This window comes from Eptatretus burgeri, chromosome 3 (genome assembly GCF_056783735.1).
Source record: "Eptatretus burgeri isolate ZD-2024b chromosome 3, Ebu_testis_v1, whole genome shotgun sequence".
In the NCBI taxonomy this organism is placed as follows: domain Eukaryota; kingdom Metazoa; phylum Chordata; class Myxini; order Myxiniformes; family Myxinidae; genus Eptatretus; species Eptatretus burgeri.
The window spans coordinates 16,817,558-16,830,974 of NC_140963.1; the positions used below are offsets into that span (position 1 = coordinate 16,817,558).

The window sequence follows — 13,417 nt, forward strand, 5'->3', positions numbered from 1 at the left end:
TCCCACTGCTCTGGGTCTCAAGCCACTTTGTCATACTCATTCATTCATTCGACACATTCATATATCGGAGTTCAATTATTCAACTACCTTAAATCCACAGAAGCCTCATTTGTGATCGAACTGCAAGAGCCTCGGATTTTCTCTCGAAGCCTCTGATTACCTTTATGTACTATCACAGCAGATTAAAGAGTGGAATGGATTTCAGCCTGATTCAGTGAAATAAAGTCCGAATTTGATTAAAGATGAACCAAACAAAGCAGAATCATCACATACAACAAACAAAACCTGAACGGGTTTATGGCAACTTTATTCAAACACACATTGTGGAATACTTTAAAATGCACACTACTGTAAACCAGAAAAAGCATTACAGGTGCAAGACATACGCGTTGACTTGTAACAACTTCATGCTCGAGGAATATGCATTTTTCTTATTTCATAGCATTTTCTTTAGTGCCTATAGCATAATGTGAATATATGATTTATGATGACAATGAAAACAAACACAGGCATAACACTCAGGAACCTGACAACATTCACATCCATCCCATTATAATAGCAGAAATGACATCGTTACACACAGCATCATCACATGCACATACTGCCACGTCGTCAACATGAAACTATCCCTTTAACAATTACGTAATCTAAAAATTATATGGACAACCTCGGGCATGAATTACGCCTCGTATGAACCACATCCATCGTTAATCCATTTCCATGTTCTAGCACATATCAATTAACCAATGTACATCGTTAGTATAGCAAAGCATGGTTGTATAGGTGTACAAGCATGATATCAAAATATTTATAACAGCCTAGAAAGTTCAAAAGCAAGAACAAATCTTTGTTCAACATGACACAGTTTCACCCTGTTACATCATCACTGATTGCAAGTTTTACGCATCTCCTTCCACACGATCCGACGTGAACATAATTTTCATGAACCACATGGTCATCGCTTCAAAGTATTCTGGACCCCAGATAGAGATAAATTTTTCACCCTTTCAAAACTCTAAAAAAAAACATGGTTTAATAATGACCTCAGAGATGACTGCGACACTATTCTGGCAAGTTTCATCCCTGGTCACCTGGCTGAAGTACCAGATTCATTATCAGATATTGGATACAAAGAGTTACTGCATCCAAGCTCAGAAATGCACAGGTATTTAGTTAACCCTTTGAACCCTAGCGGCCATTTTACTAACCACTAATCAAATCTCCATATATCCCAGCGGCTAGTTTACCATCCGCTATTCAAATCTCCATAAACCCGAGCGGCCGGTTTACCAGCTGCTATTCAAACCTCCATAAACCTGAGTGGCCGGTTTACCATCGTTAATCGAACCTCCATCTACCCAAGTGGCCGGTTTACCATCTGCTATTCAAACCTCCATAAACCCGAGTGGCCGGTTTACCATCGTCAATCGAATCTCCATCTACCCAAGTGGCCGGTTTACCATCTGCTATTAAAACCTCCATAAACCCGAGCGGCCGTTTTACCATCGTTAATCAAACCTCCATCTACCCAAGTGGCCGGTTTACCATCTGCTATTCAAACATCCATCTACCCAAGTGGCCGGTTTACCATCTGCTATTCAAACATCCATCTACCCAAGCGGCCAGTTTTCTAGCCGCTATTCAAACCTCCATATATCCTCGCAGCCAGATTTTTCTCCAGAGAGCCCAGGGTGTGGAGCCGAAAGTCCAAGGAGCTCAGGGTTCAAAGGGTTAATCCAGTTTTTGTCATTTTAAATGGTTAGGTAGTTCCAAGTAATTAACTCCCCAACTCAAGATTTGCTTTATCGTTTCGACAAATGAGAAATCTTAACTCGTGCTCACTCCTGGCTAGTGTACTTCCCTATTAACTTGTGCACAAGTTCTTTGTCCGTATTACAACTCATAATCATCCTATTTAATGCAGCGTGGAATGTGCTCAGATTATTATTGTTTTGTGAAATTGTTGAATTTTCACTGCATTTTGGTTGTCGACTTCATATGACATTTAGCTTCTTTTTTTATTATTAATACTTAAATGTTACAGCATACTTACTCTTTCTGAGGATTAAATTGGAAATTATTTTCATTAATGGTTTGCAGCGAATTCCCAAGAGCGTTCAGTGCAGAGTTGACTGTGTTCCATCGTTTTGATCAATAACCGTCACAGTAGTCAGCAACATCATATTAGATTGCATTGCGCAGTAACCAATGAATGCACCTTGCAGACATAACCAAGCAGTTATGGTTCGGGATAGGGTTAGTTAGGCAAACCAGCTTCGTGGTATAACAAGTGTCACTGTGTTTGTGCGTCATTCAATGCAATGTTGATGTGAGCTGCGCACTGGTTCTTAACCAGAGTCCCAAAAGGACGCCGACGTTTCAGATCATCCAATACTCTTGACTGCTCTGTTCATCAGTTTTTATGAATCAACATTCATACATTGCGATGACACAGGATGCTGTGTTTTAATTTTTTTTATGTAAAACCAGTCAAACAAATTTTGTAATTACTTTCTCTAACTCCTCTCTCTCTCAAATCCTCATCATAACATCCTTTTTAATGCTTCCGGAGCAGGGTTTTAGGTAAACAGCCATGTCTACATTATTTCAGCTTGACATTAATACATTTTAAGTTTCATGGAAGCTCAATATTATTCAAATTTTTAAAATATAAACAACAAATTAGAGCTCCCACACTCCACCGAGCAGCATAGTGCTAATGCAAACTTACAACATAAAATTTGCCAGTGACAAAGGTGTTAAGGAATTAAAAAGGGAAAAATAATAACAATAAAAACATGTTAGCAGTAAATTGGCATAGCATGCAAAAAGATTCATGGTGCCACCAAGATTTATCACCGGAAACCCCGTCCTTTCACGTTCGCCACGTCCCATTCATGGGTGCAACGTCAGTGTGACTTGTAGGAAACGACAACACCCGAATTGATTTCCCACTGAAGGCTTGTGAATAATACAGGAATGAAATGAAAGCCATTCAAACAGAAGATTACATTGCTAGAAAATTTCATCATAGTGCCTCTTTTGCATGTCGGCTTAGCCGCTTTTCTTGAAAGGTGTTCACGTGACTTAAAAGAGTTTAAGAGCTCGAACACAAAACCCATCTGTAATCATTGGGCATCTAATTGAGAAGAGAACGAAAATTTCCATGTGCAAATGGTGGATGCATGAACGGTCTGGCAAAATGCAAGAATTTCAGTGTGAACTTCTTTAATAAAACACGTCGGCTTTGGCTGTCGTCGGCGAACAAGCAAGGATTTCATCGCATGTTTCATGAGCAATTCATGAGGATTTCATCGCATGTTTCATGAGCAATTCATGAGGATTTCATCGCATGTTTCATGAGCAATTCATGAGGTTCCATGAGGATTTCATCGCATGAGCAAGGGTTTCATTCAAAGAATTATTGCTAAATAGGAATAAATCATATTCATTGGCTTCCATTAAGAGGTCAAGAACGATTACTCACAAACTTGCATCTTCTTCTTGTTTTTGCACTATTTGTATCACGGAACAAAAAAGTCGAAAAGTAAATCAGGATTTGCAATCCATATTAATTGATATTTTATGGCCGTCCACATTTTTTGACACAAAGGTTCACTGTTACATTACAAACTTGATCTTACTTTAATTTAATAATATATTCACAAAACAACAACAACAAAAAAATGATTTCAATGAGAAAATGATGTCCAAATAACAAAGACACCATGTGTGTGTGTGTGTGTGTGTGTGTGTGTGTGTGTGTGTGTGTGTGTGTGTGTGTGTGTGTGTGTGTGTGTGTGTGTGTGTGTGTGTGTGTGTGTGTGTGTGTGTGTGTGTGTTATTGTAGTTGGATCTGTGATTGTTCTACAGATAGAGTTATTGGAGGGTTCTTAACATTTATAAGCAATATGTTGTGGGTCTGCATCAATAACAAAAAAAATGTTTCAATGAAGTGGCCATAAATCTACGGTGGTGATGCCAGCATCATTATGAATGATAAATAAAAATGGGGGAAATGAAAAAAAATGTGAAGTTTCCAACAAAAGGATGGAGAGCCCTGCAGCAGGAAACTGCTGCCATGATCTTCTCCAAAGCACATGTGCAGGAAGTAACGTCAGCAGGTGCTGTGTACACTGTATACCTAGGCTTTGTGCACACCGTGACCATGCCAATATGCCTGTGGCCACTCATGCCATCTCCTGACCCTTTCCCACAACTTTCTTAGTGCTTGACACAGGCCTCTGCCTCACAGGCCTTGCTTTGCAAGTGCTGCAGCCACATCATCTGCCAACGTTTCCAGTTTGGGCTCCACCATGTTGATGCTGCCAGTGGATGAAACATTGCTGTGGCGATGATTGGGTGAGGTTTCATCCAGGTTATCTGGAGTTACTGTGATGATCTCTGCGCCGTGGTCTGTTCGTGCCTGAGCTTGATCCCGGAATGTGAGTTTGTGGCTTTCAATCTGCATCACAATGGCAAACATGTCAATGAGAGGGAGAGCTGTCAACATAATTTTCCACACACACAAACATATATATATATATATATATATATATATATATATATATATATATATATATATATATATATATATATATATATATATATATATATATATATGTTTGGTTATTTGCTGGAAAATAGCAAACACTTGAAAATGTATCCGATGGAATAACACCGATTGTGCGGAGTAGTGAAAATGTGTTACACATTAAAACATTGACCTTCAGAGGAGACGCAACGATTCATTGACTCATCGAAAAGGTGTGCAGGAACGGATGAAGGTGAATGACCAAAGAATAATATATAAACAATACTCCATTCATAAGGAATTGTGCTTGCAAGTCGACAAATATTCAGCACATGAGGAATTACAGAAAACTAAAGAGAAAGCCTTATTACAAGGCAAGAATCAACATTGTAATGTGAATCTATTTTGGAACACATTTGCGACATGCTATTGCAAAAGGAAGACGCACCTCTCTGTCACCAACCGTTCGTGAGGCCCACTTGGCTATTCTTGGAATGGATAGCTCACCAAGAGGCACTGCAACAACTACATTGCACAATGGATGGCACAGCAAGTGCTTGCTTTCCTTAAAGAACCCTTCTATCATCCCACGATCTGTGTGCGTACGAGAGTCTAAGGGAATCGAAGCTCTGTTACAAACTGTTCCACAACCTGGGCTTCAATAGCAATCAGCACCAGCCAACAAAACAGAAACCCTAACCATTGAGGTGCATGCCACACATATGTATGATTCTCTTCAAGACTAAAATACTAGGCAGCAACCAGAATGAGAACATAAAATGACAGACACAAAAGAAGGACCAAGCACTTCCCTGGAGAATACAGCTTCGTCTCGGATGCCGTCGGTCTCAATGGCCCACTGAGCCATTATCTGCATGTGGAGATGCTTCCTCTACCAGAAAGACATTGGTAGCCAAAGGTAGTTCACTGTGCACCCTTGTCAATCTCTGTGCCCTGCGGATTGCTCGGTACACACTTCAAGCTTCCACCAGTCTGCTTCGTACACAAGTTGAGTTCTCTCCGGGTTACTCGATACACACCGTCAATCTCCTCTCAACTCATTTCTCAACTCTCTGCAGGACTTCTCCCTGACTTTTTGATGGCTGTTCAGTGTTTAGAGCTGCGCGTCTCTTTTTAGATCTCGCGAAGCATGGCACACGGTGGCGTGGAGTCGGGGTCCAATCATGGCTTGGCACGTCATATGGCACACAGGCGTGGGGGAGATGTAATGTGGAAACACGATGCGGCCATGTGGAGTCGGCACGCCCATGTAGTGGCCAAGTTATCGAACTTCCCCCGCAATATATAAGGATGAACATCAGATATATTAAGTGTCTACACCGGGTCGCTCGATGTGGCAGCAGGGAGTTTACATGGAAATGCTTCCATATAAAATGGTAGCAGTTGTAAAGTTGTACAAATTAATGTGCAATAAACATAATAAACTGAACTCTCCCAATAATTCTCCTGTTTCTACATTGCTCGATTCATACTCTCTAGGATCCCCTCCCCCACTCCCCCCAACTGATCCCCTCTTTCAGGCAGAGCATGCAACCCACACACGTTCAATGTCCTCTTTTCAGTTCTTCTAAAAGGCTACGTCCCAATGGAAATTAACATCGCAGACATAACATGACTCATTTTTCGCAACAAAATGTTGTTCTAAAACCCATATATAGGTTAACATCACAAATTCAAAAATACTTACCGTTTGTTATCATGGAGCTTCAGAAGAAACACTGATCAGACACAGGCCTCCATAATAATTTTAAGTGGGGCAATCCATCAACACAGTGAATATTAAACGTAAGGTTGGAAAAAAAAATTGAGTGGTGAAGAGGTAGGCTGGGGTAGCGTGACAAAGTTTCGTGGTGACCGTATACGTGCCATGTCAGTGTTGCGCACTCACCTTGCTCATCTTGTCTGAGAAGTCTTAGACATCTCGGGAGTGACAACAGGGCCCTTACACACAGAGTCTGGAGTTTGAAAGCTGACGTTGTTGCCACAGAGACTGCACTCAATGCTGATGTTTCACACTCAAGTGTGTTAATCACTGGATACCATGACAAAGCTCCTCTGAGATGTGACCACAGTGATGATTGGGTGGATTTGTCACATGGTTTGGTGAATATCCACATCCAGCATCTCTGAGATCTTGAGCCACCTAATCTGGAAGTCATGTGATATACCATACGAACCATCATCGTAGGAGTTGTTGTCATCTACAATTAGCTTTGACTGTCTTATTTCCAACTTGTTTGAGAACCTTGATCCACTGGTTCAATCTACAAATGCTGAAAATGTAATCCTGCTTGGTTACTTTAATGTTCATCAGAAAGAGTGGATGTGTTGCTGGTTACTCCCAGACCAAGCTGGTGTTTCTTGCCATGACCTCCATCTAGCCGAATGATTGGTGCAGTTGGTCACCAAACCCACTCATGATGAGAATATTCTGGAGTTGGTCATTGTTGATGCACCAGTACATGTCTGATGATCACTGTAAATGCATGCCTGCTCTTGTAAATATGTGTAAAGTTTGAATACAAAACTCATTTGTGTTCTGACTCATCCTGTCTATCCCAATGGTGGCATATGGCAACTGGTGATTGGTTAAAAAAGAGATTGGGCAATAGATAAGAACACAGCACGTGACTTGGTTCTGCTCAGCCAATCAAGTAAGATCTGTCACGTGACTGTCGGCATGATACTCATCCACAACAATAACCTCATTGGTCACAATAACACGGCTTTGGACCTGAAGCCGGCTCGAGGTTAAAGGCACGAAAAGTGATCATGGTCTTTAAAAATTTGCCATCCCTCTAGAGTCACGCACGGCGATTACCGTAACAGGTCAGGTTAAGTATGGGAGCATGTGCCGGAGCAGCATGTCACCGCGTCCACTTTACGCCGGTACTCCAGGTGCCTCCGTCTGGCCATCCTCCAGGCAGATGCCTAGCCCATCCCCATCTCCTTGAGATGCCGATCAACCTGCAACAACCAGGAAGCACGTGGTCAGACCATTGGCCTCCTCTACTCATGAGACTCCCTCGCTGAGAGAATCTGGTGAGCAGCATCAGCGTCAGGAAAACGAGCCACATGTCCAAACAGCCGCAGCTGACGCTCACGGACTACGGAGGTAACAAATCTCATGTGAGTCTCTCTCAGCAACCGCTTGTTGGACACAAATTCCGACTAGATAGCCAAGGATTCTCCGAAGAGACCTGGTACCAAAGGAATTAAGTCTCCTTCTCAGATCTCTAGTCAGAGACCAAGTCTCACATCCATAGTGCAAGACTGGAAGCACCAAGCCCTTAAAGACTCAGACTTTCGTTCTCCTTCATAGATACCAACAGCGCTACACCCCATTATCCAGTGAATCCATGACTCCCAAGGCCTGACCCAGACGTCTATTGACCTCTGCCTCACAGCTGGCAGAGACATGAATATCACTGCTAAGGTAAGGGAATCTCTCCACGACCTCAACATCCTCACCCCTAACAGGCACAGACAGGATTACAGCATCCAAGATGTCATTGAAAGCCTGGATCTTAGTTTTGACCCAGGAAACCCATAATCCCAGCGGCTCCGACTCATCATTCAGCACCCCGAGGGCCCCCGAAAGGATATCTAAAGTCTCCTCAAAGATGACTACATCATCTGCAAAATCAAGGTCAGAGATCTCGACATTCCCAAACGCTGCACCGCAGCTTGAACCTAAATAAGTGACCCAACTGCAGGAGGACGTCCGCAGACACAGTTGGGCACTAGATATGGATGGCCGTTGGCTCACAAGGAGCTCCTCCGCCCTTTGATATGGACATCCAGCAGGATGAAAAACAAAACTTCTCATACACCCTCCTCACAAGGAAACATGGTGGGGGAGACAGTTTCATTGCGGACAACCTGACCATGAAACAGGTTGGTACAGGTTCACATGGTACCTGAAGCAATTCACCGATCTAATCTGGCATGACCGGACCGTAACAATATTTACGATCAACCTAATGTAGCCATCGGCAAAAGTCTCTACATAAATACAATTATTATTTTTTATTTTTTATGGCATTATCATTTGAAAAGTAAGTCTGTGTCGAAGTAATCCCTTTAATTCATTGATTCATCAGCATTTTGAAGGAAGATTGAATGCAGGAACGGAGTGTGAGAAATGCAGAGAAATAATGACCTTGTATTTAAAAACGAATCCATGACGTGTTAGTGGTAGCCGTGCACGACTGTAGCATGAAGCATCTTTTAAAATTACCCATCAAATAATGGAGGAACAGCTCTCATAGTGCTGACTTGGCAGATTATAATGAATGGTAATGAAGCTCTCAGCATTTTAATGCAACATAAAGCGGAAAAAGGAGTAAAAAGAAGAGGAGAATGAAGCATTTCATTGTGTTTCAATTTTTTGAATTCCAGGACACGGCATTCCAGGATTTTTCAGTTGAAAGGAAAGGAAACAGCAGGTTTGAGCACATTGCTGTAGCTGGAATATATATTTTTATTTTTTTAAAGCTGTTTATTTGTATCGAAAGTTCACCTACCTTCACATTTCCTCCACCAGGAGCATGTTCAATATTTGCCAAGGAGCCGATCTTTGATTGTGCTGTGTCCTTGAATGCCACCTTATGGTTCTCAATCTTCACTCTTCCACCTCCTGCCACCAGAAGTTAGATGCAGAAGGTAAAACAACAGAAGACATTGCAATCAATTTAGTATTACCATCTATGTTTTGTTACCCTACATGAGTCTTGATTGGCGAGTGGAGAGGTAGCACACTTATCTTTGAGCTGTCTTATCTGGGTTTGATCGCCAGTCTGACTATAACCTTTCAAAATTGTGCTTTGGAAGCAGGGCATTGAAACACAGAGTGGACTTTCCCTCCGATGGACATTAAGCTCGGACCCATCTGCTGATGTCAGTTGGTGGACGTTCAGGTTCCCACGTGTCATTTGACGAAGAGACAGCAGGTTATTGATCACATTCTGGTTATTAGTTATTGATAGCATAAAAATAAAAATATTAATAATTGAGCCTGAACCCACAGAAGGCACTGCATAAGTGGAATATCCATATTTCCTCGCAATGACACAACCACCAGCAAGATGCTGCATACGAGAAGAAGACGACCCGACCTTATTCGTTTGTATGCAGCACAAGGCTGCAGGGGAGCATAAGTTAGCTGAGAATGCGGCTGTGCCGCTGATGCTGTACCCCTTGCTGGTTATGGAAGGAATTTGTAATTGTTCACGGTGCCTGCGATAGCTTGCCTACTCTTCACAAAGGACGACATTGGATCTTTAACATCCATCAACGAATGCTGGCAGATGGGATTCACGTTTAATGTCCATCCGAGGGTCGACACGCATGTTGATAAATCACCCTAACTGTGAAAAACCGGGATGACAGTTTATAGCTGGGTCAGGATTCAAACCCAGACTAGACAGCTTCGAGGCAAGTATGTGTACCTCCAGGTACACTAGGTACAAGTGTGTGTAGGCTATACTGTCTGTCCAGACCCTACCTGATATCAATGTAGATCTATTAAATACTATCTGAATACCACTTGAAGTTTATCTTTTGCAAAAATCATCATACAACGAGTCACACATAGAATCATGGAACCCCAAAGACGAAATATAGACTAGATATGTCCTGCTTCTTCAGCATGATTTGGCACCCAACTCTCCACAGTATGTCCTTCATAATCCCAACCAACCCCCTAATATGGAAAAATGGTCATTAAATTAGTAGTAGGAGTAATAGTAGTAGAAGTAGTAGTAGTAAACAGCATCCAGGGCCCTCTCCCTACCCACCTGGCACATTTCCTCAGCATTCATAAACAGCATATAACTCTCAATCACATCTCTTTTTATATTCCAAATGAGGTAAGCTTTAGCCAATGAGACATTCTGAGACCAGTCCTTTTCATTATCTACAATCAATTGACATCAACCATATTATGCTCGCATGGACAATACTGTTGGACGTTGCTATTCACGGAGGATACATTCCTAGAAAATGCCTTGAATGTCGAATCCGCGAATGTCGGGGCATTGTTTCAATGGGTAAAGGGAGGTAGGTTCCCAGTGGTTCATGATTCATGAAAGCAAATCAAATCAAAACCACGAATACGCGAAAAAACACAAATACACCCACAAATACGTTAAAAAAAAACCCGCAAATACGCCCGCTAAAAACCGTGAATACACCTGTGAAAAACTGCAAAAACGTGAAAAAAACCACAGGAATACGCCCGCAAAAATGTTAAACCCCCCCGCCAAAAACAACAACACGAATATGCCCGCAAAAAATGTAAAAAAAACAAACAAACAAAAAAACGCGAATACGCCCGCAAAAATGTAAAAAAAAAAAAAAATAACGCGAATACGCCCGCAAAAATGTAAAAAAACAAACAAAAAAAACGCGAATACACATGCAAAAATGTAAAAACAACAAACAAAAAACGCGAATACACCTGCAAAAATGTAAAAAAAAAAAAAACGCAAATACACCTGAAAAAAATGGAAAAAAAACAAACAAAAAACGCGAATACGCCTGCAAAAATGTAAAAAAAAAACAACAAACAAAAAAAACCCCACGAATATGCCTGCAAAAATGTAAAAAAAACAAAAAAAAAAAACGCTAATACGCCTGCAAAAATGTAAAAAAAACAAACAAACAAAAAAAACGCGAATACGCCTGCAAAAATGTAAAAAAAACAAACAAACAAAAAAACGCGAATACGCCTGGAAAAATGTAAAAAAAACAAAAAAAAAAAACGCGAATACACCTGCAAAAATGTAAAAAAACAAACAAACAAAAAAACGCGAATACGCCTGCAAAAATGTAAAAAAACAAACAAACAAAAAAACGCGAATACGCCTGCAAAAATGTAAAAAACAAACAAACAAAAAAACGCGAATACACCTGCAAAAATGTAAAAAAACAAACAAACAAAAAAACGCGAATACGCCTGCAAAAATGTAAAAAACAAACAAACAAAAAAACGCGAATACGCCTGCAAAAATGTAAAAAAAAAAAAAAAAAACGCGAATACGCCCGCAAAAATGTAAAAAAAAAACAAACAAAAAAAACCGCGAATACGCATGCAAAAATGTAAAAACAACAAACAAAAAAACGCGAATACGCCTGCAAAAATGCAAAAAAACAAACAAAAAAACCCCGCGAATACGCCTGCAAAAATGCAAAAAAACAAACAAAAAAACCCCGCGAATACGCCTGCAAAAATGTAAAAAAAAACAAACAAAAAAACGCGAATACGCCCACAAAAATGTAAAAAAAAACAAACAAAAAAACGCGAATACGCCCACAAAAATGTAAAAAAACAAACAAAAAAAACCGCGAATACGCATGCAAAAATGTAAAAACAACAAACAAAAAACCGCGAATACGCCTGCAAAAATGCAAAAAAAACAAACAAAAAAAACCCCGCGAATACGCCCACAAAATATAAAAAAACAAACAAAAAAAACGCGAATACGCCTGCAAAAATGCAAAAAAAAACAAACAAAAAAACCCCCACAAATACGCCTGCAAAAATGTAAAAAAACAAACAAACAAAAAAAAAAACACGGATACGCCCATGTATCCTTCAGCTGCTCCTCATCCCTGAATCTAGTTAGGCCCGGAATCAATCTAGACACCCTGCGCTGAACCCTCTCCATGGCATCTATGTCCTTCTGGAACTGTGGTGACCAAAACTGAACACAATATTCTACATGTGGCCCTCACTAAATTCCTGTACAACGTTAACATCTCCTCTTTCGATTTATAATTGATACCCCTCCGAATACAACCCAAAACCCTATGAGCTCTACCTGTAGCTGCCTGACACTGTGCTGTGCTGCCTGCTTACCTCCCGTATCTATTACCACCTCCAGATCCTTCTCCTGTGTGACACGCTCCAAAATTACCCCTTACATCCTATAATCTCTATTTTCATTGTTCTTTCCCATCCCCAACATCTTACACTTGCTCAGGTTAAATTCCATCTGCCAATCTTTTGCCCAATCTGAGCCAGTATCAATACTTTCCTGAATCTGATTACCACCCCCTCTGCGATCCACCTCACCTCCATTCTTGGAATAAGATTTTTTATTGAGACAATTGCTACATTCTTATTAATCCATTCTTGTACCATGCTTCATCCAGAGTATCAGTTCTGCTGAAGCGGATTTCTTTTGCAATGGGGTTACCACCCTGGACAGATCGCAGCAAGATTCTTGCTTCTGGTAAAATCCCATCTTCTTCCTTGAGAGTAACTAACGTTTCAACTTACAAACTGGACTCCAAAACCAGACGTCAACTGAGACGACTCCTCAGAGCAAGTTATTTTCTTGGCACTTCCCAGCTCTTCATACCTGACAAGGCTTTGATGCATAGTGAAGTAGAATTCGACTCTCGTCATAGGCCGAGGTTCCTTTTTCGAACCTTTGCCTCCTGGAAGCATTGGATGCAAAAGCAATGTGCAGTGTTGACATTTCCAGAAAGACAAGCAATGGACAAGGTGTTCTCAATTTAAACAAAACATGCTGCTGCCTGCCATTGGCCATGTTCTCTCCATGTATGAGTAAAAGTCCCACTCCCAGAGCACTCTTCAATGTCCACTCATTTCCATCCTCAAGAAAAAGAAAAAAAAAACGTATTCCATATCTGTCCACATAAAATCCAAACCTTCTGTTCACTTTAAATCTTTTGGTATTCTGTTCTTTTAATGATCATTGAGATGCCCCTCACCCTGCAATTTTTTCCTCCTCCTCCTTCTGGTCCTTGAAGGCATCAGCTGATCCTCCAGACACCATCCCATGCCATCCCCTAAACTTAATCATGCTCTTTTCCACTCCAATTTGGCTTAGC

The 13,417-nt window shown here is 41.0% G+C and overlaps 1 protein-coding gene across 5 annotated transcripts in view; it reads right to left on the reverse strand.

Moving 5' to 3' along the window:
* Nucleotides 1-288: 288 nt before the first annotated feature.
* Nucleotides 289-13,417, reverse strand: part of LOC147029454 (uncharacterized) — a 134,697-nt gene continuing 121,568 nt past the window's right edge. For 3 of the 5 annotated variants that reach the window (XM_085872511.1, XM_085872509.1, XM_085872512.1), the window contains 2 exons: nucleotides 9,082-9,194; nucleotides 289-4,465 (listed from right to left, as the gene is read on the reverse strand). In XM_085872511.1, the coding sequence (XP_085728637.1) occupies nucleotides 4,250-4,465; nucleotides 9,082-9,194 (329 nt within the window). In that variant the 3' untranslated portion in view covers nucleotides 289-4,249. The remainder of the gene's footprint in view (nucleotides 4,466-9,081; nucleotides 9,195-13,417) is intronic. The other 2 variants (XR_015055915.1, XR_015055914.1) reach the window with 2 other exon arrangements.